The 26,283-nt window shown below is 40.9% G+C and overlaps 1 protein-coding gene across 3 annotated transcripts in view; it reads left to right on the top strand.

Annotated features, from left to right (window-relative positions):
- The first annotated feature begins 1,356 nt into the window (after positions 1–1,356).
- Positions 1,357–26,283, top strand: part of LOC134348884 (organic cation/carnitine transporter 2-like) — a 47,367-nt gene continuing 22,440 nt past the window's right edge. For 2 of the 3 annotated variants that reach the window (XM_063052674.1, XM_063052673.1), the window contains exons 1-3: positions 1,357–1,792; positions 21,545–21,648; positions 24,939–25,093. In XM_063052674.1, the coding sequence (XP_062908744.1) occupies positions 1,409–1,792; positions 21,545–21,648; positions 24,939–25,093 (643 nt within the window). In that variant the 5' untranslated portion in view covers positions 1,357–1,408. Of the gene's footprint in view, positions 1,793–20,927; positions 21,016–21,544; positions 21,649–24,938; positions 25,094–26,283 lie in introns of all 3 variants that reach the window. The other variant, XM_063052675.1, reaches the window with a different exon arrangement.

Here is a 26,283-nt window from a genome sequence, read left to right as displayed (position 1 = left end):
TACTTCACTTGATAACCTTCCATTTATTATCGGTTGTCTTGTGCTTTGCTGTAACTCCCCAAATGTATTATGTTACTCCGCTCTGAACAGAATTCTATTTTCCTCCGTTTTCCCCCCAACAGATCAGATGACTTGTACGTACAGAATGCAGTTGCTTGCTCTAATTACTTGCATGACCTGTGTGTTTTTCCTCTTTGTGCGTTTTTAAAAATTGGGTTCTTTTGAGTTTCTTGCTTTGTGGCTGCCTGTAAGCAGATGAATCCCAAGGTTGTGTAATTTATATATACTTTGATAACAAATGTTCTTTGACTTTGACATTCATGTAATAGAACATGGAAGAGCACAGCACAGGAACAGGCAATGTTGTGTCAAACTAATTAAATTAACAATCAAATGCCTCACTGGACTAATCTCTTTTGCCTAATCAATGCCCATATTCTTCCATTTCCTGCACATTCATGCAACAACAGGATGTAAGAGCTTTTCAAACACCTCTGTTATATTTACCTCACAGCGAAACACTCACACCTCCTTAAAAAAATTGTAGCACACCTCTCCTTCGAACTTATCCTCTCTCACCTTAAATGCATACTCACTGGTATCAGACATTCCAAACCTGTTGACTCTGTCTGTGTTCATTGTCTAATCTGCTGCTCCAGAGAAAACAACACACGTTTGTCCAACCTCTCCCTATGGCACATGTTCTCTGAAAAAGGAAGCATTTAGCTAAACCTCTTTGTAATTTATCCAAATCCTTCACACCCTTCCTACAATGGGGTAACTAGAATTAACTAGAATTCCATCCCATCTCTGGAATCCATGTGGACAATAGACAATAGACAGTAGGTGCAGGAGTAGGCTATTCGACCCTTCGAGCCAGCACCGCCATTCACTGTGATCATGGCTGATCATCCACAATCAGTACCCTGTTCCCGCCTTATCCCCATTGGACTTCAGTGGTGGAACAGAATTTTCTGGAACTTCTCAGGTTAAAATGGTCATTTGCGCACACTGACTGTCAATGGGTGACCCGTTCACAGATTTTGACTTTCTTTACCATGATGGTGCTCATATCCCAAACTATGATATGAAGTAGTGGCTTGTGTTGAGTTTGCACTGCAGTTAAATCTGCATATAGTGATGGCATTGATTTCCCGCGGCATTCCTGTCACTAAGATGTGATAAAAAGATCCCGGCGAAACAAAATAGACTTGTGTTTAACGTTTTGTTGCGTACTACAAATAACTATTACTAGTCGTTAGGCTGAATGACGAGTGAATTACTGAAGCAAAGAGACATATCATCGCTTAGTAAGAATACGGCTCTGGTGCTGCTGGTCCGCCCACCACCGGTTAACGTTCCAAGCTTCGGGAAGAAAGTCGCTGTCTGCGCTGTGGCTGCCGCTAACATGCGGGATTACGATGAAGTTACCGCTTTCTTGGGAGGCTGGGGACCACATCAGAAACTCCTCTTCTCCCTTCTGAGTGTCAGCGTCATTCCGAATGGTTTCACCGGATTAAGCATAATTTTCGTCGGAGATATCCCAGAACATCACTGCTTAATTCCCGAGAATCTCAACCTCAGCGAAGCATGGAGGAACAAGACCATCCCTCTACAAGGCGCCGAACAGCAGCGCAGCAAGTGCAGTCGGTACCGGCTGGACGTGATAATGAACCTTTCGGAAACGTTCCCCGACCCCGATTTCCTCAACATGTCTGAGATCGAACAGGAACCGTGTCTGGATGGATGGGAGTACAGTAAGGAGCAGTACATCTCCACTATCGTCTCCGAGGTTTGTGCTTGTACCCGCAGTGGTTAGCCCGAGAATACTTTGTAAAGCCTATTGTGATAAATTCAGCTGTCTTAATACAATCTGGGTGCTTTCCGGATTTGACCAAAACAATGCATTTCACTGTATGTTTTTGATGTACATGTGACAAATAAAGCAATTTTGTCTTATTTTATTTAAACACACACATAAGGAAACAAGTTTTTTTTTTAAATTCAGGGTCAGTGAAGAACTTTGTTGACCGTTTCTCTCCACACAGTTGAGCGACCTGCTGAGTACTTCCAGTTTTTTTTTTGTTTTTGGTTTAGAGTTCCAGCCTCTGTTGTTTTGCTTTTAATCATCACGAATTAATGAATCTGCAATTTTTTTTCCCTCTCAGCTAGCTTTGGGCATGGTATAATCTATCCTTGCTTTGTTTCTACAAAGGTCAGAATTCCGAATTTGATGACAGGCTCCGAACTCGTTTCTCCACGTTCAAGTTTTGAACGAACTGATTTAAATTTCTAGCTTTGAACTTGGTTTAAAATTGTGGGTGATTCTAAAACTTGGGAGAAAATTTTAACTTAGGTCTGCTTCATGCCGGTGGCGGGCTGGTGTTATTCGTGAGAGGCAATTGCAGAAGCAAGTGCTGGGCTACTGCCGTGGCAGATTTAAAGGAGGCTTGGACAGGAAGACATAGGGTGGAAAAAAAAAGACAACGAGCGTTCTCTACTTCTTTCAAATAAACCCACGGTGTATCCATGAGCATTCGCATGGGTCCAAGCTATGTATGCCTTTTCATCGGCTAAGTGGAATAGTCCATGTTCCACGCCTACACCACCATCGCTCCCCAATTTTCCTACGCTACATTGATGGCCGCATTGGTGAGGCTTCATGTACCCATGCTGAACTCGTCAATTTCATCCACTTTGCTCCAGGTTCCACCTTGCCCTCAGATTTACTTGGTACATTGCTGACACCTCTCTCCCCTTTCTCGATCTCTCTGAATCCATCTCTGGAGGCAGTCCATCTACTGATATCTTTTATAAACCAGGTGACTCTCACAGTTATCTGGACTATATCTCTTCCCAAATGCCATTCCCTCTTCTCGGTCGCTCTCCGTCTCCACAACATCTGCTTTCAAGATGAGGCTTTTCATTCCAGAATGACTGAGACGTCCTCCTTCTTCAAAGAAAGGGGCATCTCTTCCTCTACCATCACCCGCACCTCTTCCTTTTCGCGCACATCTGCGCTTATGTCATCTTCCCACCGCCGCACTAGGGATAGAATTCCACTTGTCATCACCCACCACCCCACAAGCCTCAGCATGCAGCACATAATTCTCCATACCTGCCGCTGTCTCCAACGAGATCCCACCACCAAGCAAATTTCCCCCCCCCCATCCAAGTTTCAGCTTTTCACAGGGATCACAACTCTCTTATCCACTCTTCACTCCCCACTGATCTCCTTCCCGGATTTACCCTTGCAAGCGGAACAAGTGCCACACCTGCCCCTACACCTCCTCCCCCACTATCATCAGGGCCCCAAACTGTCCTTCCAGGGGAGGGGGCACTTCATCTGCGAGTTTGTTGGGGTCATCTACTGCATCTGCTGCTTTCGTTGTGCCCTCCTGGGTATTGTTGAGACGCGACATAAATTGGGAGGCCATATCGTCGAGCACAAGAAGCGGGATTTTCAGGTGTCCACTCGTTTCAATTCTACTTCCGATTTCCATTCCGACATGTCAGTCCATTCCTTCTCTACTGACCGGAAGAGGCAACACTCAGGTTGAAGGAACAACATCTTATTTTCCGCCTGGGTAGCCTCCAATCTGATTGCATGAACATCGATTTCTCGAATTCTGATAATTGTACCCGGTCCTCTCCTTCACCATTCCTATTCCTATTTACACTTCGCACCTTCTCTCCTTACCTGTCCATCACCTCCTCTGATGCTCCTCCCACTTTCCTTTCTTCCATGGTCTTGTATTCTCGCCTTTCAGATATCCCCTTCTATCTATTCCCTTTTACCTATTTCACCAAAGGTCTTCCCAGATCTTTACTTCACCCCTACCCTGCTCCTGGTTTCACCTATCACCAGCCACCTTGTACTTCTTCTACATTTTCTCCAACCTTCCTATTATTTCCCCAACCCTTCCATTCCAGTCTTGATGAAGGCTCGGCCCAAACATCGACTGTCTTACTCTTTTCCACAGCTGCTGCTTGGTCTGCCGAGTTCCCCAGCATTTTGTGTGTGTTGCTTTGAACGTTCTCTAATTTTTTCAGCTATTTCGACTAGGCAGGTAAATCTGCAATAACAGTAGGTGATGCATGAACATACGAAATTGGAAAAGAATAGTTCCTCTGAGCTGCTCTATACTTCGTTAAGATTACAGCCGATACATCTTGACACCATTTTCTGGAACTATTCCTCAATTTCCTTAAAGCCTATGGATCTACCATTCTCTGTTGTGCACGGAACCATAGTGACTGTGCCTCTACAGTCTTTCAGGGTATAAATTCCATAGGTGCCTCTCCTTTTGAGGGAAGAAATTTCTTCTGGTCCTAACCACTCACCCACCACCCCCCCATCTGTAATCAGCTTCTTTTTTGAAACTATGCCTTGGTCCTCAGCTTCTAAACCCCAGAGAATACACTTCTTATTTGCTCAGTGTCCCATGCAGCACATGCCTGGACCGAGCCCAATGAATCTGAGCTATATACCTTCTACAATCATTACGTATTTTCTTAGATAGGGTGTCCAGAATTTCACATTATTCTCCAGATGATCTCTCAACAAGACCCTACACCTTTTATCATATATGCCAACACAATTTTTGTCCTAAGCACTTGGTAAATTTGTGTGTTGGTTTCTAGTGCCTTATGTACAGGCACAGCTAAGTCCCATTGAACATCAGTGTGACACAATCTCTCACCATTTAATACGTGATCCACTTTCAATTATGTGCCTCAAAGTGCCTGACCTCATATCTTTCCAATATCTATCAGCCAAATTCATTTCCATTTATTCAGATACAATAAGGGAATTTGGCTCATCGAGTCTGCTCTGCCATTCAATCACAGCTGATCCTTTTTTCTCTCCTCCTCAGCCCCGCTTCCTGGCCTTCCCTCCGTAACCTTTGATGCTGTGTCCAATCAACAACCTATCAAACTCTGCCTTAAATACACCCAATGACCTGGCCTCCACAGCTGCCTGTGGTAATCAATTTCACAAATTCACCACCCTCTGGATAAAGAAATTTCTCTGCATCGCTGTTTTAGATGGACATTCCTCTGTCCTGAGGCTGTGCCCTCTTGTCGTAGACCCCCCCAACCATGGGAAACATCCTTTTCACATCTGCCAAGTCTAGGCCTTTCAACAAGTGAAAGTTTTCAATGAGATCCCCCCTCTGTCATTTCTAAGGTAAGGACATGTTCGGCACAGCATTGTGGGCCAAAGGGGCTGTATTGTGCTGTAGGTTTTCTGTGTTTTCTATTTCTATGTTCTATGTTCTACTACAGAGTCAAGATATGAAAAATCCAAATTACGTAATCTACCCTGGTGATATTTGAAATCATGTTTCAGTATTGTTATTCCAGTTTTTTAAATTACCATTGCTGTAACTTAACTATTTTGCTACTCTTTCCTCTTTAGTCTTTATATCAGGATTTTTATTGTTGCAGGTCTATGCTCATCTGATGCCTTCTATGCATTCTGCAACAAGTTTAATAAGGATAGAAAAGATATTAATGTTTTAATGCTGCTACCATTTAGTATTTGGATAATTAAATGGAAGCAATGTGTTTCCTGCCTTTGAGGACACTCTGTTTTAACAAGATTTCTATAACGATGGTGACATCTAACATGAGGTATGTGGATGTCTCTGAATTTCCAGCAGCAGCACAACTTTTGTCAGCAGGCTTCAATCATTGGCAAAGGCCAATAAAAAGAAGTTAGGTCGAAGCTGAACAGCCACTGTGTGAGGGGGCCAGCGTTAGAGGGCTTTAGCTCAATAGACTTGGCCGAGAAGAGACGTATAAATTTCTGGTAAGCTTCTATTGAATTTCTATCTTCCTTGGTCAATTTATACTCAACTAGTGCACTGAAGATGGGTCCAGGGCCGGTGGTGTGTTCTTCATGTGAGATATGGGAACTCTGGGAGACGTCTATTAGGAGAGGGAAAGGGAATAGGCTGATAGCACAGAGTTCTCCTGCGGCTGTTCCCATGAATAATAAGCATGTGGGGGGGGGGGTGATCTACCAGGGAAAGCCGCAGTAACAGGATCTCTGGCACTGAGTCTGGTTTTGTGGTTCAGAAAGGTAGTGGGGAGAAGAGGAATGCGGTCGTGAAAGGGGTTCTATAGTTACAGGAACAGACAGGAGATTCTGTATAAGTGGAAGAGGCATCCTTGTAGCATGTTGCCAGCCAGATGCCAGGGTCAGCGACATCTCAGATCTCATCCATAGCATTCTGAAGAGGAAGGGTGAATAGCCAGAAGTTGTGGTACATATTGGTACCAATGACATAGGGAGAAAAAGGCATTAAAGAGAGAAGATAGTGAGTTAGGTAGAAAGCTGTAAAGCTGGATTGCAGTCTGCCCTGCATCAGTGAGGGGAAGAATAGAATTATCTGGCAAATGAATGCATGGTTGAGGAACTGGTACAGTGTGCATGGTTTCAGATTTCTGGATCACTGCGATCTCTTCTGGGGTGAGTTGCACCTGAACTCAAGGGGGACCAATATCCTGCGGGCAGGTGTGCTTGAGCTGTTGGAGATGGTTTAAACTTTTTTACGGGGGATGCAAATTGGAATGATAGGGCAGAGGCTGGAGCCGTTGATATACAAGTAGATGCAGTGGGCAGTGAGACTGTGAGGAAGGGTAGGCAGATGATAGAGCAAAATGGGAGATGAGGAGATGGCAGAGGAACTGAACAAGTATTTTGCATCAGTCTTCACTGAGGAAGACAGCAGGATACTGGACACTCAAGGGTGGCAGGGAAGAGAAGTGTGCGTAGTCACAATTACGACAGAGAAAGTACTCAGGAAGCTGAATAGGCTAAAGGTCGATAAATCTCCTGGACCAGATGGAATGCAGCCTCGTGTTCTGAAGGAAGTAGCTGTGGAGATTGCGGAGGCATTAGCGATGATCTTTCAAAAGTCGATAGATTCTGGCATGGTTCCGGAAGACTGGAAGATTGCAAATGTCACACCGCTATTTAAGAAGGGGGCAAGGAAGCAAAAAGGAAATTATAGACCTGTTAGCTTGACGTCGGTGGTTGGGAAGTTGTTGGAGTCGATTGTCAAGGATGAGGTTACAGAGTACCTGGAGGCATATGACAAGATAGGCAGAACTCAGCATGGATTCCTTAAAGGAAAATCCTGCCTGACAAACCTATTACAATTTTTTGAGGAAATTACCAGTAGGCTAGACAAGGGAGATGCAGTGGATGTTGTATATTTGGATTTTCAGAAGGCCTTTGACAAGGTGCCACACATGAGGCTGCTTAACAAGATAAGAGCCCATGGAATTACGGGAAAGTTACATACGTGGATAGAGCGTTGGCTGATTGGCAGGAAACAGAGAGTGGGAATAAAGGGATCCTATTCTGGTTGGCTGCCGGTTACCAGTGGTGTTCCACAGGGATCAGTGTTGGGGCCGCTTCTTTTTACATTGTACATCAACGATTTGGATTATGGAATAGATGGCTTTGTGGCTAAGTTTGCTGACGATATAATGATAGGTGGAGGGGCCAGTAGTGCTGAAGAAACGGAGAGTCAGCAGAGAGACTTGGATAGATTGGAAGAATGGGCAGAGAAGTGGCAAATGAAGTACAATGTTGGAAAGTGTATGGTTATGCACTTTGGCAGAAAAAATAAATGGGCAGACTATTATTTAAATGGGGAAAGAATTCAAAGTTCTGAGATGCAACGGGACTTGGGAGTCCTCGTACAGGATTCCCTTAAAGTTAACCTCCAGGTTGAGTCGGTAGTGAAGAAGGCGAATGCAATGTTGCCATTCATTTCTAGAGGAATAGAGTATAGGAGCAGGGATGTGATGTTGAGGCTCTATAAGGCACTGGTGAGACCTCACTTGGAGTACTGTGGGCAGTTTTGGTCTCCTTATTTAAGAAAGGATGTGCTGATGTTGGAGAGGGTACAGAGAAGATTCACTAGAATGATTCTGGGAATGAGAGGGTTAACATATGAGGAACGTTTGTCCGCTCTTGGACTGTATTCCTTGGAGTTTAGAAGAATGAGGGGAGACCTCATAGAAACATTTCAAATGTTAAAAGGCATGGACAAAGTGGATGTGGCAAAGTTGTTTCCCATGATGAGGGAGTCTAGTACGAGAGGGCATGACTTCAGGATTGAAGGGCGCCCTTTCAGAACAGAAATGCGAAGAAATTTTTTTAGTCAGAGGGTGATGAATCTATGGAATTTGTTGCCACGGGCAGCAGTGGAGGCCAAGTCATTGGGTGTATTTAAGGCAGAGATTGATAGGTATCTGAGTAGTCAGGGCATCAAAGGTTATGGTGAGAAGGTGGGGCAGTGGGACTAAATAGTATAAAATGGATCAGCTCATGATAAAATGGCGGAGCAGACTCGATGGGCCGAATGGCCTACTTCTGCTCCTTTGTCTTATGGTCTTATGGTCTTATGGTCTAAATTAGCGGTCAGTGAGACAGGTTGGTCTAACTTGTAGGTTCGGTAGTTCAACAGTGAGGAAAATCAAGGATAAAGTAAAAGGGAAGGGGATTGCAAGAGAGATTACAAAACTTTAGAGTAAGTTAAAAGGCAAAAAGTTTAGGAAAAGGTAAGAATTTAAATTCCAGTAGTAAGGGGGCAAAATTGAAAAGGGTGATAAATTATATTTGAGTGCATACAGTAATGGAATAACTTAGCCAATCTTGTAGCACAATTAAAGTTTGGCAGGTATGACGTTGTGGGCATGATCGAGTTTTGTTTAAAAGAAGATTGTAGTTGGGTGCTTATCATCCAAAATATACATTGTATCAAAAGGACAAGCAGGTATGTAGAGGGAATGGTGTGGCTCTGTTGGTAAAAATGAAATCAAATCCTTAGAAAGGGGTGACGTAGGATTGGAATGTGCAAAATTCTTGTTGGTAGAGTTAAGAAGGGCAGAATGACCCTGATGGGAGTTACTGTATATAAGTACATGCCTCCAAATAGAGATGTGGGGGTACAAATTACAACAGGAGTCAGAAAAGGGATGTAAAAAGAGAAGTGTTCCAATAGTCATGGGGGATTTCAATATGCAAGTAGATTGGGAAAATCAGGTTGGTGCTGAATCCCAAGAGAAAGAACTTATAGAATTCCTATTAATTGGCTTTTTAGAGCAGACCACAGTTGTACCCTCTAGGGAAAAGGTGGATCTGGATAGCCAACAAAACTACCTATACTATATTCATGCCCTTCTATTTCCCTCATAGTCAATTACCTGTCTAAAAGTCTCTTAAAAGTCTGCAAATGTATCTTTTTCAACCAGTACCGCAGGCACTGCATTCCTGGCACCCATCAATGTGTAAAAAACTTGCCCCTCACATCTCCTATGAACTTACACCTTCTCACACTAAATGGATGCCCTCTGGTATTAGACATTTCAACCTTGGCAAAACGATACTGTCTGTCTACTCTATGTCTCTCATAATTGTTGTGTATTTAATATTTCAGTAATATTTGAGTAATATTGTAAATATATAATTTGATTAAGCATTCTTGTTTGTTTAAATAATTCATTGCAGGTTATATGTAATTGGCACATGTCAATTATCACGGCACTACATGATAAGTGTGCGCCTTGCTTAAAATAAAAAATGAAGTTGAACTTGCATTCTCAGCTCTTTGTTTTACTTTAAATTAATTTTTATGTTTTTGAGTTACAAAGCACATCAGTAGTGATGAGTAAGTTTTAAACCAACCCACAACCTCTGCCGACCTATTGAAATGCAGTGAGATGTTTGAATTATGTTTGTATTTTTTAAAGTGCAGCGAGACATTTGAGATTTTTTAGAAAGCTGCACTGAACATTTTCTTTGCAGAAGGAAAGATGATTAACTAAAAAGAAGGCAGAAAATCATAGGATTAACAGGTGAGTACTGGTGATAATAAGCATTAAAAAAGAGCAGAAATGGCTAGCTACATTGGAAAGATTGACACATTAGATTACATAAAAGTTAACTAGAATCTGTATATTGAACAGATTATGCAGTATTTTAAAGCAAATAAAGTAGTCAATAAGAAACAAGTACCAATTATATCAAGTGCATTGGATGTAAAGGCATATACTTTCTTTCTTAGAGAGATAGATACTTTTTCATTAAATGAGTGGAAACTTAAATTCCTGGGCCACGTCATCAGAAAGGGAGAAATAGAATGCCTGGGAAACATTGAAGAGGAAGGCAAAGAAAAAAAAATATATGGACACTGTGAAAGAACTAACAGATCTAAGTGTGCGAGATATCATTGACACTACATGGGATTGTTTAACGTGGAAAGCCATGATCGCCCAAGCATGTGACGCACAAGGCACATGAAGATGAAGAACATACTTATTGATCCCAAAGGAAATTACAGTGTCACATTAACCTTACAAGTGCTCAGATATACAGATATACAAATATTAGAAGAGAAGTAAGAAAGAATTAAAAATAAGGTACCGCCAACAGTTTAACAGGAGGGGGGCTCATCACTTCCCCGGCTATAGGTTGACTCATTATAGAACCTAATGGCTGAGGGTAAGAATGACCTCATAAAGTGCTCTTTGGAGCAACGCAATTGTCTTAGTCTGTTACTAAAAGTGATGGGCTTAATGATGCCATGAGAGATGGGTTAGTTTGTGGATTCTTTCAAGAAAGCATTCAAAATAGCTTCTAACTAAAGCACACTTATATTTAAATGAGCAGTAGAAGTAGCAGTGTCAATGGAAACAGCAGACAGAAATGTAATTGAGCAGCAGTCAGCAACGAACGTGAGTGTGAACAAAACTGCAATGCCCAAACAGAAACTGGCCTGCTTGAGCACATTGGGTTACTGTTGAAGCAGGGGCTCACATACACCAGACGAATGCAGGATTAAAGATGAAATGTGCAGAAAATTCAACAAAGTAGGACACATACAAAGAGCATGTCAGGCAGATAAAAATAAATGGACTGTACAGGGGAAAGAAAAAGATAAAAAGAAATCAAGTTGCAGTTTCAAAAAGAGCACTAATCTGCATGCTGTTGATGAAAAATCAGATAATGATGTGAGTTACACAAGGCTGAGTAGCCTTGAGATTTACTATGTGAAAACGAGAGGAGACATACAATATGGCTTACACCAGAAGTTAATTAAAATGGAATTGGACACAGCTCGGCTGTTTCAGTCATTTGACAAAATGAGTTTGAATGACATTTCAAAGATACTGCAGTTACCCTATTAAGAACTTATATTGGAGAAAAAGTTACCTTTGTAACAGTGAAATACAACAACCACCAAGGTACAGTCGGCTTATGTATGGTAGAAACAGGAAGACCAGCACTGTAGGTTCATAAGTGGCTGAGACAACTACAACTTGATTGGCAACCTATCCACCATTTTCATGCCACATCACCTTCATTGGAGTCAACTGAAAGTGAATTAAGAAAGGTATTGGATAGTGCCAAAACTCTTTCCATGCTGTACACCATAAACCATTGTCCAACTGGGGAAAAACGATTGTTGGTGTCAACCTCTGTGCTATTATGCCTTACAAGGTGCAAAACGAAAGACTGTGTGGCACGCCACTCCTCACACAGACCGTAGGTAGCCGTTGACTCACAAGGAGTTCATCCACCCTTTGGCAGGTTTTGTTTTTAGTCCTGCTGGGTGCCTACACACCCTCCTCCCTGGTTAACCAGGGGATGTACCAGTTGAGTCACTGACAACCCGACCCGAGACAGGTAGTACTGGGCTACGTGGTACCAGTAGCAAGGCAAGGCCCTGACCTAACTGACGGCTGGCCCCCTAGACCTGAGTCGACATAGTAGTAGTAGTCCATGCTATTGGTTAAAAAGCATATTGGACCAAGGAAGGACTATGCTGCTCAGAGGAATTGTGAAAGTGATGAATGCAGAGGTCCGACTACAACAGTTTTAGGGAGGCAACTTATCTGAGAAAGCTTCTGATATGTGAATTTGGCAGTTACTTGCAAAATGTGGCTTGGTTTAAAGCTAGAAGAGAGTTCACAGAACTTCAAGAAAGTTGTAAGTATTTGGCTTTTGTGAATATAAAGAAGCAGAACCTACTCTTCATGCTTTAAGATTACTGCATGAACTTCAAATGGGAGACAAAAAGCTGCTTGTAAAAGTACACACACACAAAATCCTGGAGGAACTCAGCAGGTCAGGCAACATCTATCAAATTGAATGAACAGTTGACACTTTTCGGGCCAAGACCCTTTTTCGGGATTGGAAAGGAAGAAGGGAAGACATCAGAATAAAAAGATGGGGGTGGGGAAGGAGGATAGCAAGAAGGTGATTAGTGAAGCCAAGTGGGTTGGAAAGGTAAAGGTCTCAAGAGGAAGGAATCTGAGAGGAGAGGAGAGTGGACCATAAGGAAAAAGGATGGAGGAGTTGGCTCGGAGGGAGGTGATAGATTGCTAAGAAGGGATAAGAGGGCTGATTGGGAAAAAAAGAAGAAGGGAGGGTGAGAGAACATTTTTAAATTGAAGGTGAAATCAATATTCATGCCATCAGGTTGGAGGCTTCCCAGATGGAATATAAGGTATTGATCTTCTACCCTGAGGGTATCCTCATTACGGCACAAGAGGAGACTATGGATTGACATGTCAGAACAGGAATGGGAATCGGAATTAAATGTTTGGCTCTGGAAAGTTCAGTTTTTATGGATAGAATGGAGATGCTCGATGAAGTAAGCAAAGATGCTGGATGAATGGAAGGCCAAAAAGACAAGAATCAATGAAGATACAAAAACAGAAGATTCGTCAAATGATGTTCTGAATGAGGAAACCAAGAGAGAGATTGGATCTGCAGATCAGAGTGAGAACGAGAGAGAAAGAAGCCGGGACCAGGAGAGAAGCAAGGATCAAAGTAGATCGAATAAGAATAGCCAAGAAAAGGAAAAGAAAGAATTACAGAGCTGTCAGGTCCACTTCCAACCAGCACGGAGGAGGTCCCAGGACTGAGTTTGTTTCTACAGCAATAAATCTCAGCTGCCTAGCAGAGTGACCTCCCTTGTCAGGAAAGATGTTATCTCACAAGAAAAAGAAAACAATTCACAACAATTATATCTTTAGGCCTGAATGGGACAATTTAAAATCTACTCTGCTGTGGATGTCTATACAGTAGTTGTGCTACAGACTGTACTATGTATATAGTTGAGATGCATTTTATATTGAGTTGGAGTTTATAGCTAAGCAAAGAGTAATGTTGTATATTTAATATTTAAATACTATTTGAGTGGTATTGTAAACATATTGTTTGATTAAGCTTCTTGTTCATTTAAATAATGCATTATGGGTTATATGTAAAAGTACATCAATGGCATACATCATCACACCAGCACGTGATACATACATGCCTTACTTAAAGTCAAAATGAAGTTAGACTCGCATTCCTCACTGCTTGTTTTCCTTTCAATTAGGTTTTATGTTTTGGAGTTAGAAAACTTAACAACAATCTTACAAATCTCAATCAGATCTCCCCTCAGCCTCAACCACTCAAGGGAAAACAAAACTCAAGACAAACCAAAGTTTGTCCACTCTCTCATTATAGCATATGCCCTGTAATCCAGGCAGCACCTGGGAAATCTCTTTTCCACACTATCCAAAGCCTCTACATCCTTCCTGTAATGGGGCAATCAGAACTATATGCAATATTCCAGATGCAGTCTAACCAGGGTTTTTATAAAACTGCAACATAACTTCTTGACTTTTGAACTCAATACCTCAACTAATAAAAGCAAGCAGACCACATGCCTTCTTAACCACCCTATCGATCTGTGCTGCAACTTACAGGGAACTATGAACTGGACTCCAAGATCCCACAGCTCAACAAACTTAATGAGACAGTGAACTAGATTTTATTAGGGAGCTTAATGTAAAGGAACCCTGATCAAGTAGTGATCATAATATGATAGAATTCACCTGCAGTTTGATAGGATGAAGCAATCAAATGTTTAAGTATTACAGTGGAGTAAAGGGATCTACAGAGGCATGAGAGAGGAGCTGGCCAAGGTTGATTGGTAGGGGACATCAGCTGAAATTTTTGGGAATGATTTGGAAGGCACAGGATAGATATATCCAAAAGAAGAAAGAATATTCTAAAGATAAGATGAGGCAATTGTGGCTGACAAGGGAAGTCAAAGATGGCATAAAAGCAAAAGTGAGGGAACATAGCAAAAACTAGTGGAAATCTAGAAATTAGTTTAATAGAGCTGTTAGGGAGGGTTTAAACTAATTTGGCAGAGGGATGGGAACTGGAATGATAGAGCGGAGGAAGGGGAAATCCGAAATAAATCTAAGATAGTGAGCCGTAAAGTTGTCAGGAAAGACAGGCGAGTGATGGGGCAAATTTGTAGCCATTGGGATGAGTTGCAGTGCAATAAAGTTGCAGTGTAATCAAAGCAAAAAGTACCAAATACTGGTCTTAAGGTGTTATACTTAAATGCACGCCGCATAAGGAATAAGGTGGATGATCTTGTCGTACAGCTACAGATTGGCAGGTATGATATTGTGACCATCACTGAGATGTGGCTAAAGGATGCATGTCTCTGGGAGCCGAACATCCAAGGATACACGGTGTATCGGAAGGATAGGCAGGTAGGCAGAGGGGGAGGCGTGGCTTTATTGGCAAGAAATGATATCAAATCATTAGAAAGAGGTGACATAGGATCGGAAGGTGCAGAGTCTTTATGGGTTGAGCTAAGAAATTGCAGGGGTAAAAGGACCCTGATGGCAGTTATATTCAGGCCTCCAAACAGCTGCAGTGATGTGGACTACAAATTACAACAGGAAATAGAAAAGGCTTGTCAGAAGGCAGTGTTATGATAATTGTGGGGGATTTTAACATGCGAGTGGATTGGGAAAATCAGGTCGGCACTGGATCTCAAGAGAGAGAATTTGTAGAATGTCTGCAACATGGCTTTTTAGAACAGCTTGTTGTTGAGCCCACTAGGGGATCAGCTGTACTGGATTGGGTATTGTGTAATGAACCAGACGTGATTAGAGAGATTGAGCTGAAGGAACCTTAGGAGGAGTGATCATAACAAGATTGAATTCACTGTGAAATTTGATAAAGAGAAGCCAAAATCCGATGTGTCAGTATTTCAGTGGAGTAAAGGAAATTATAGTGGCATGAGAGAGGAACTGGCCAAAGTTAACTGGAAAGGGGCACTGGCAGGAAGGACGCAGAGCAGCAGTGGCTGGAGTTTATGCAAGAAGTGAGGAAGGTGCAAGACAGGTATATTCCAAAAAAGAAGACATTTTTGAATGGAAAAAGGATGCAACCGTGGCTGACAAGAGAAGTCAAAATCAAAGTTAAAGCAAAGGAGAGGGCATACAAGGAAGCAAAAATTAGTGGGAAGACAGAGGATTGGGAAGTTTTTAAAAGCTTACAAAAGGAAACTAAGAAGGTCATTAAGAGGGAAAAGATTAACTATGAAAGGAAGCTAGCAAATAATATCAAAGAGGATACTAAAAGCTTTTTCAAGTATATAAAGAGTAAAAGACAGGTGAGAGTAGATGTAGGGCCGATAGAAAATGATGCAGGAGAAATTGTAATGGGAGATAAGGAGATGGCAGAGGAACTGAATGAGTATTTTGCATCAGTCTTCCCTGAGGAAGACATCAGCAGTATATCGGACACTCAAGGGTGGCAGGGAAAAGAAGTGTGTGCAGTCACAATTACGACAGAGAAAGTACTCAGGAACCTGAATAGTCTAAAAGTAGATAAATCTCCTGGACCAGAGGGAATGCACCCTTATGTTCTGAAGGGAGTAGCTGTGGAGATTGTGGAGGCATTAGCGATGATCTTTCAAAAGTCGATAGATTCTGGCACGGTTCGGGAGGACTGGAAGATTGCAAATGTCACTCCGCTATTTAAGAAGGGGGAAAGGAAGCAAAAAGGAAATTATAGACCTGTTAGCTTGACATCGGTGGTTGGGAAGTTGTTGGAGTCGATTGTCAAGGATGAGGTTACAGAGTACCTGGAGGCATATGACAAGATAGGCAGAACTCAGCATGGTTTCCTTAAAGGAAAATCCTGCCTGACAATTTTTTGAGGAAATTACCAGTAGGCTAGACAAGGGAGATGCAGTGGATGTTGTATATTTGGATTTTCAGAAGGCCCTTGACAAGGTGCCACACATAAGGCTGCTTAACAAGATAAGAGCCCATGGAATTATGGGAAAGTCACATACGTGGATAGGGCAGGAAGCAGAGAGTGGGAATAAAGGGATCTTATTCTGGTTGGCTGCCGGTTACCAGTGGTGTTCCACAGGGATCAGTGTTGGGGCCGCTTCTTTTTACATTGTACATCAACGATTTGGATTATGGAATAGATGGCTTTGTGGCTAAGTTTGCTGATGATACGAAGATAGGTGGAGGGGCCGGTAGTGCTGAAGAAACGGAGAGTCTGCGGAGAGACTTGGATAGATTGGAAGAATGGGCAGAGAAGTGGCAAATGAAGTACAATGTTGGAAAGTGTATGGTTATGCACTTTGGCAAAAGAAATAAATGGGCAGATTATTATTTAAATGGGGAAAGGATTCAAAGTTCTGAGATGCAATGGGACTTGGGAGTCCTCGTGCAGGATACCCTTAAGGTTAACCTCCAGGTTGAGTCGGTGGTGAAGAAGGCGAATGCAATGTTGGCATTCATTTGTAGAGGAATAGAGTATAGGAGCAGGGATGTGATGTTAGAGCTCTATAAGGTGCTAGTAAGACCTCACTTGGAGTACTGTGGGCAGTTTTGGTCTCCTTATTTAAGAAAGGATGTGCTGATGTTGGAGAGGGTACAGAGAAGATTCACTAGAATGATTCTGGGAATGAGAGGGTTAACATATGAGGAACGTTTGTCCGCTCTTGGACTGTATTCCTTGGAGTTTAGAAGAATGAGGGGAGACCTCATAGAAACATTTTGAATGTTGAAAGGTATGGACAGAGTGGATGTGGCAAAGTTGTTTCCCATGATGGGGGAGTCTAGAACAAGAGGGCATGACTTAAGGATTGAAGGGTGCCCATTTAGAACAGAGATTTGAAGAAATTTTTTTAGCCAGAGGGTGCTGAATCTATGGAATTTGTTGCCATGGGCGGCAGTGGAGACCAAGTCATTGGGTGTATTTAAGGCAGAGATTGCTAGGTATCTGAGTAGCCAGGGCATCAAAGGTTATGGTGAGAAGGCGGGGGAGTGGGACTAAAATGGGAGAATAGATCAGCTCATGATAAAATGGTGGAGCAGACTTGATGGGCCGAATGGCAAACTCCTGCTCTTTTGTCTTATGGTCTAAATTAGGAGGCTTTCAAAAACTAACGGAAGGAAACTAAAAAACAATAAGGGGGGAAAGATGAAATATAAAGTTAAGTGAATCTTCTCTGTACCCTCTCCAACATCAGCACATCCTTTCTTAAATAAGTTAAGATAGCCAATAATATGACAGAGGATACCAAAAGTACTTTTGCACACATTTAAAGAGTAAAATAGAGACAAGAGTAGATATCAGACCACTGGAATATGACACTTGGAAAGTCGTAATATGGGACATGAAAACATTGGCCAAACTCATTAAGTATTTTGTGTCAGACTTCACTGTGGAATACACCAGCAGCATGCCAGAAATTGGAGAGTGTCGGGGGTGGGAGTGCAGTTACTATTACCAAGGAGAAGGTGCTTGGGAAGCTGAAATGTATGAAGGTAATTAAATCAACTGGTCCAGATGTACTATTCCCCATGCTTCTGAAATAGGTTGCTGAAGAGACCATAGAGGCATTATTACTCATCTTTGAAGAATCACTACATTCTGGAATGGTTCCTGAGGACTGGAAAATTGCAAATATGACCCCAGTCTTCAAGAAAGGAGGGGGGCAAAAGACAGAAATTTATACGCTAGTTAACCTGACTTCAGTACTTGGCAAAACGTTGGAGTCATTATTAAGGATGAGGTTTCAAGGTACTTGGAAACATATGAGAGTGTAGGCTAAGTCAGCATGATTTCTTTAAGGGGAAATTGTGCCTGACAAATCTGTAGGAATTTTTTGAGGAAATAATAGGCTAGATAGACAAATGAGAGCAGTGGTTATTGACACTTGGATTTTCAGAAGGCTGCTGGCAAGGTGTAGCACATGAGGCTGCAAAACAAAATAACAGCCACATTATTACATCATCATCATCACCATCATCATCAGATGCCATGCCCAGTTTGAGCTTTGACTTCCATGGCCCACACGCTCCTGTTTCAGGTCAAGTGGATCAGTCAATTGGTATTCATTTCCAGTTCTCTGGCTGCTATCTCCATCATCATTTTTCTTGGTCTTCCTCTTGATTTCTTCCTCTCAATCTTCCCCATAATTACCGTGCATTCAAACTCCTCTTTCCTAATCACAAGTCCAATGAAGTTATGTTGCCTTTTCATGATCCCATACATTATTTCTCTTTTTGTGTTTGCTCTGTTCATGACATCCTCATTAGATATTCATTTCATCCATGATATTCTTTGCATCCTCCTCAAAAAACACATCTCTGCTGCTACAATTCGTTTCCTTATGTTATTAGATATTGTCCAACATTCTGAGCCATATAACATAACTGGATAAACGTAACATTTCAGTACTCTGAGGCGGGTTGTCATGTCTAGTTTAGTATTGGTCAATATACTCTTCATTCTCGTAAAGGTGTCTTTTGCCATCCTTATTCTTCTTTTGATGTCCAAGTCACACCTGCCATCTGATGTCACCCAGCTTCCTACGTAGTTCTGTACTTGTTTTATGTCTTCCCAATTTATTCTCAGCCTGCAGATAGGATTCTCCTTCTTTTTGGATATCACCATACATTTTGTCTTTTTGCAATTGATAGATAGACCCATTTTTGCACTTTCTTCGACAATTATATCAATTAAGTTTTGTAGTTCTTCCTTACTTGCAATTAACATAGCGCCATCTGCATATCTGAAATTATTGATGTTTTCACCGCCAACTTTGATTCCCAAGGTGTCTCTTATTTTTTGTAATATTGTTTCACTGTACACATTAAATAAATCAGGGGAGAAAACACACCCTTGTCTAACGCCTCTCTTGATTTTCGTAAACTGACTCACTTCTCCATCTATTCTTACAGTGGCAGTTTGTTCCCAGTACAGATTTCTGATTAGGCGGAGGTCTTTCGAATCTAGATCTTGGGTTTCCTGTAATATTTCAAATAACTTATTGTGCCTCACTTTATCAAATGCTTTTGTGTAGTCAATAAAACAAACAAACAAATCTTTTTGCACTTGAATAGCTTTGTTTGTTTGTTTTATCGAGTACACAAAAGCATTTGATAAAGTGAGGCACAATAAGTTATTTGAAATATTTGAAACGCTATTACAGGAAAGATGATAACCTAAACAGAAGATTGACTAACTGGTAGGAGGCAAAGAGTGGGAATAAAAGGGGCTTTTTCTGGTTGGCTGCTAGTGATGAGTGGCATTCTGCAGTGATTGCTGTTGGGATTTCATCTTTTCATATTATATATCAATGATTTAGATGATGGAATTGTTGGTTTTGGGGCCAAGTTTGCAGAAGACATGAAGATAGGTGGAAGAGCAGTGAACGTTGATGAGGCAGGGATTCTGCAGAAGCACTTAAAACGATTAGAAGAATGGGCAAAGAAGTGGGATATGGAAGATAGTGTATAGAGTATATGGTCATACACTTTGGAAAAAGGAATGAAGGCATAGAAACGGGGAGAACTTTCTAAACAGGGAGAGAACTCAGAAATCAGCGGTGCAGGTGGTCTTATCAGTTCTAAAAGTTAACTTGCAGCTTGGGTGGTGACAAGGAAGGGAAATGTAATGTTAACATTAATTTTGAGAGGTTTAGAATATAAAAGCAAGGATGTAAAGTTGATGGTTTATAAGGGAATGGCTAGACTGTACATGGAGTATTGTGAAAGGTTTTAGTCCTCTTAAATGAGAGAGGATGTGCTGACATTGGAGAGGGTGCAGAGGAGGTTGTTGAGAATGATTCCAAGAATGAAGGGGTTAACATATGATGAGTGTTTGATGGTTCTGGGTCTGTATTTGCTGGAGTTTAGAAGAACTGGGAGGACCTCACTGAAACTTACCAAATATTGAAAGGCATAAATAAAGTGGATGTGGAGAGGATGTTTCCTACAGTGGGAACATCTAAGACCAGAAGGTACAACTTCAGAATGGAAGTTAGAGCTTTAGAGCAGAGATGAGGAGGAATTTCCCTCACCAGGGAGTGGTGAATCTATGGAATTCATTGGCACAGATGCCAGTGGAGGCCAAGTTATTGGGTATATTTAAAGTGAATGTTGATAGTTCCTTGATTAGTAAGAGCATCAACAATTATGGGAAGAAAGCAGGAGAATCGGGTTCAGCAGGATAATAAATCAGCCATGATGGAATTACAGAGCAGTTTCAATGAGCTGAATGGCCTAATTCTGTTCTTATATTTTATGGTCTTATGGTCTTCTGCACAAGTGATAAAATGCAAGAATTGTAAGCTGTTCAGTGCGTCAGTGCATCCAGTAAAAGTGGATGCTGTCTAAGTTGCATGCCATCTTGGTCAATGTCTCCCATCCACTACATAATGTACTGGTTGGGCACAGGAATACATTCAGCCAGAGACTCATTCCACCGAGATGCAACACTGAGCGTCATAGGAAGTCATTCCTGCCTGTGGCCATCAAACTTTACAACTCCTCCCTAGGAAGGTCAGACACCCTGTGCTAATAGGCTGGTCCTGGACTTATTTCATAATTTACTGGCATAATTTACATATTATTATTTAACTATTTATGGTTCTATTACTATTTATTATTTATGGTGCGACTGTAACAAAAACCAATTTCCCCCTGGGATCAATGAAGTATGACTATGACTATGACTATGACTATGACTATGACTAAATTAATGTACCAGCAAACATTTCCATCCACAGTCTTCTGGTCTATAGGAAAATAACCCTACAAGACAGAGATTTGGGCACTCATGTTAATCAAAGCTATCAGCATAAATCCAAAAGCAAGGTAAGTAGATGGAAGAGAGAGGAATGGAAGGTTATGCGCTTGGTACTGGATGAAAGTAGAGTGAAAGGAAGCAAATGTGCAGTATTGACCAACTAATAAGTTTTTGTAATATTTCGGTTCTATGTAAATACTCCTAATCTGATGAACTGAGTTATTATGATTGTACAATTACAGTGTTTATTAAGTAAAAGGAACTGTTTTAAATAAATAGGATATATTTTATAGTTTTTAAAATATCCATGCTGTATTTTCAGAAGGCAGAAACCCAGGACCACCTCTGAGAAAGCTTACAGTCTTTCCCACGGAAAAACTTGTGTTAAGATATTAACTTTTGTGAAAACAAATCTTACATTTCATTACTTATATTGTCATTAGTTCTTCATGCGTCCATAATCGTATTATTGCCACTGAATAATTATTACTACTGAGATTAGGCTGACATTATAACTGGTTCAGTGGGTGGATCAAATTGGGCCTGCAATTGCAGAAGGCCATACATTTGGATTTTTTGATTCTCTTTGCATTTCAGTGGGACTTGGTATGTAACAATGACTGGAAAGAGCCGTTCGTTATGTCAGTATACTTCATGGGAGTGTTAGCAGGTTCCATTAGTTTTGGAATATTATCAGACAGGTGAGTTTTTTCTTACCCTTATCTCACATAGTATATTTATCATACATACTGTTACTTCTGTCACCTTTTCACACCACAGCAAGATACAAGATCCTGGTTAATTAGGTGATTTAATAAAATACAGTGGTTAAATTAATAACGAAGATGACTATCAAATAGCTTTTATTCTGGAAGCTGCATTCTATGAAGTTGTTCTTCTGTATTAACCCATAAATTAGAGTGTTATCATTTCTAATTAACTTAGAAATTAATTTGTTTATTTCGAGATTCTGTTCAGAATAGGCCCTTCAAGCTCTTTGAGCTGAGCCAGCAGCAACACCTGATTTAACCTTAGCCTAATAACAGGACATTTTGTAATGACCAATTAACCTAATAACTGGTACGTCTTTGGAGTGTGGGTGAAAACCAGAGCACCTGGAGGGAAACACACATTCCACAGTACAAGCTCCTTACAGAGGACACTGGAATTGAACTCCAAGCTCCGACACGTGGAGCTGAAGTAGCGCCATGGTAACTGCTATGTTACCGTGGCAGGTACCAATCATCCTGACTCCATTTCCATTCATTCTGCACTGGGTGCCTTTGAGAGCCTACAGGTACTCTTGAAATTGCGTTCAAAAGTTCAAAGAAAGTTTATTATAAGGTACATATGCTGCCGTATAATACTTTGAGATTCTTTTTCTTGCAGGTATTCACAAGACAAAATATATACAAAAGAATTTAATGGAAAAAATTATAAACAGATTAAAACTGATAAACAACCAATGTGCAAAAGACCACAAACTGCACAAATAAAAGTAATACTGAGAACTTGAGGAAGAAAGATTCCTTGAAAACAAATTTGTAAATCATAGAATCAGTTCAGACTAATAGTGAATGAAGTTATCCACCCCTGTTCAGGTGTAGGATGGTTGTAGGGTAATAACTGGTCCTGAACCAAATGCTGTGGGAGCTAAAGTTATTGTACCTCCGACCAGATGTTAGGAGTAGAAAGAAGGCATGCTGAGTGATAAATATCCCAATATCCAGCATTGTTTCTTCTTGTACTTCCATTTTTTATTGGAGCTGAGAAGGTTTACACCTTCATAAGGACATCTTCGAGTCCGTGAGCGTTTCATCCTGAGTAATTTTAGCCTTTTCATTATGTGCTTATAACAATGTGCCAGATTGATTATGACTTTACATGGATTTTTTTTAACCTTACCAGAACCTTTGACTTCATTAGTCAAGGAGGGACAAAGGAAAACCCTCCCCAAATTCTGCTGCCCACCAAAAGACATTTTCATCTTATCCTTGCTTCACCAAACCATGATATTAAATACCAGAACCATTCTCACTGAAGTCTGACATCAGGGAAGGCAATGCCATAACCTCACAACTTTTTTTTCAACCTTGCTCAAAGTTTAATTTTATTTTCAAAGTATGCATATACAATACAATGCTGCTATTTGTCTACTCCAAATAGCCATTAAATACAGAAAGACCATGGGTGTTGATGAAAGAGAAGGCATCAACTACCCCCACCCTGGCACGAAAAATAAAAGAAACAAAACTCACTGACCCTAAAATCTTCACCCACAGGAAGACAACAGCTACAAAAGTAGCCCCCAAACCCCCTTACTTACAGAAAAGAACAGCAACTGTAGCAGCAAACCCCCCAATACCCCCCTTACACACAAAAAATTAACAGGTTATCCACCCACCAATCGTCCACAAAAAGAAAACCATGAAAATTGAAGAAAACAGTTATAAAGTATGGTCCTATAATCACATAAATCTCAGAATATCGGAAACTTTTTTGCTTGAGTATGAGGAGAGCAACCATACGAACTATGTCCTTCCATAAATAGTGAGCTCCCATCCAGGGTTGAATGCCCCGCTAGGGCTGCTGACCCCTCCATTTTGCAGCTCACCTCTGACAAGCTTTACAAGGGAATTGAGCTGAGAAGCAATTTGACATTTAGCAATTATACTCCATAAAGAAAGTTACCCACTCTTCAAGGATGCTTGATGAGACTCAGGTCCAAGTCATTATCAGTGTTTCTGAGAATATAAGCATTTCAGACAATATCCATAATGTCAAATACCATCTTGTCCCTGCTGTGCTTTGTGTCCCTTCCACACTAAGATTCATGGTGAAAGCTGAGAAAACATGGACCACATCCTATATCTTGGGAGACACATATCGACAAAAGCAGATCACTGCTTTCAAGTGTCAATACGACCTTTGAGAGAGGAAAGCTCCTAGGAATCCTTATCCCAAGATTGCTCCAAGTGGTGAAGGAGGATTTGAGATGGTATGAGGAACTTCACTCCCGTACATCTGGAGCACATGGACAATATGTATTACCAAGTGTAACATTGTGGAGAACCTCATAAACCACACATCCATCTGTCCCATCTGTGGAAGAGTCTTCAATTCCCTCATTGACTTCATTACCCACCTCAGAACCCACAAAACCAATGTAGAGCTAATGCATCCTCCATCCAAAGTGGCTGCTTATGAAGATCTCTCATTTCTTGTGTAAATTAATCAGAAGCAGAAAAGTAAATTAAATTACCTATTTGTGTGCGTGGCTGGTTAAGTAATTGAGAGAAAGTATATTTAACTGATACATTAATGATTATGTAGATTGATAAATGTGTGTTTTTGAATATGTTTAACCTCAAGCATATTGGCTATTTTATTAGGTATACCTGTACACCTGCTTATTAATGCAAATAAGTAATCAGCCAATCATGTGGCAGCAATTCAGTGCATAAAAGCATGAACACCTGGTCATGTGGTTCAGTTGTTGTTCAGACCAAACATCAGAATGGGAATCAGATTGATTTTGATCATGAACGACTGTTTGTGGCAGATGGGATGATATGAATATTTCAGAAACTGTTGATCTGCTGGGATTTTCATACACAATATTCTGTAGAGTTTACAGAGTATGGTGTAAAAACCAAAAGTCCCAAATAAAAAACATACAGAGAGCAGCAGTTCTGTTGGAGAAAGTCTCTTGTTAATGAGAGAGGTAGGTGGTGAATGAATGAACTGGTTCAAGCTGACAGGAAGGTGACAGTAATTCATATAATCATGCATTACAACAGTGGCGTGCAGAAGAGCATTTCTGAATGCACAATACGTTGAACCTTAAATTGGATAGGCTAGAGAAGCAGAAGACTACAAACACACAGTACTTTATTATGTTTAGGAGCTACCTAATAAAGTTGCCACTGATTGTGTATATTTTTATTATAAGTGTGCAGTGCTGTATATAACTGTTTATTATGTTTTCCAGGCTTGGGAGGAAAATTGTTATGTTTGGGACAATGGTGCTACAGGTTGCATTCAATGTGCTTATCACATTCTCACCAAACTTGGAAATCTTCTGCCTGATTAATTTCTTCAAAGGTTTTGGTGAGGTTTCAAATTTTATGGCTGCCTTTATTCTTGGTGAGTGTCTATGTTTTTCAGTCTATTTCTTTTTCTACACTTAATAATTATGTTACTCTTGGTAAGAAATTCCAGCAACAATAAAGTAGAAACAAGGTCTAACTCAATATCTTTTGTTTTACTGGAGATTTATCAAGTTCAGAGTTAAATCTGTGTATTTTGAGGTGCTCTCCCGTAAACTTTCTAATCTCTGGAGAATGCAGTCCCAGTAAACTTCATCTGTCCTTTTATGGCAAAGCCACCACCTCTGGAACCTGTCTAGTGAATCTTCACTGCACTCCCTCTTTGGCAACGACATCCTGTCTTAGATGAGGAGAACAAAAATTGTGCAAAACATGTAGGTATGGCCTCACTGAGCCCTACTATGTTTGCATTAAGACCTGCATACTCCTGAGTTAAATTTCTTGTAATAATAACTAACATTTCACTTATTTGCCTTTTCAATTTTTGCTGCACCTGGTTATTGACCTTTGGCAAGTGTAAAGGCAAATCCCTTTGCTCAACAACAGTATCTGATCTCTCACCATTTAACCAATATTATCCTTCTCCACTATGTGTACTAAAGTAGATAACTTCATGTTCTCATCCACTTATTCAACTTGTCCACATCCTAATGAAGCTGCTTTACATCTTTCTTTGTGCTTGGAATCCTACCTCGTTTAATATTGACAACAAACTTGCCTACATTACATCTGGTCCTCTCAGTTAAATCACTGATGCTTAGATCGAGAGTAAGATTTGTACGGGAAGACTCTGGAGAGAGATGTAAGAAGAAGGAATGCGGCAAAGACAGAGATAAAGAAGGTTTTATTTAAGTGGGAAGGCACACACAGTTCAAGCTTCAGTCCAGGAATGAACATCCTAATGGGATACATAGAATATTGAAAATAGAACATTACAGCACAGTACAGGCCTTTTGGCTCATGAAGTTGTGCCAACATGTTAACCAGTCCTAAAATAAATCTAACACTTCCCTTCCACATAGCCCCCATTTTTCTATCATCCATATGCCAATCTAAGATTTCCTTAAATGCCCCCAATGTATCTGACTCTACCACCACCCATAGCATCATATTCTACACACTCACTGTTCCCTGTGTAAAACTATGCAATTGCTCCATAAACAACATCCACATTTCTGTTATGTATTTACCCATGTGTACTGTTTCCAATTTATGCTCTCAAGTTCC

The sequence above is a fragment of the Mobula hypostoma genome, chromosome 7 (genome assembly GCF_963921235.1).
Source record: "Mobula hypostoma chromosome 7, sMobHyp1.1, whole genome shotgun sequence".
Taxonomy (NCBI): Eukaryota; Metazoa; Chordata; class Chondrichthyes; order Myliobatiformes; family Myliobatidae; genus Mobula; species Mobula hypostoma.
Note: the sequence above shows the minus strand (reverse complement) of the source record. Positions and strands in the feature narration are given on the sequence as shown.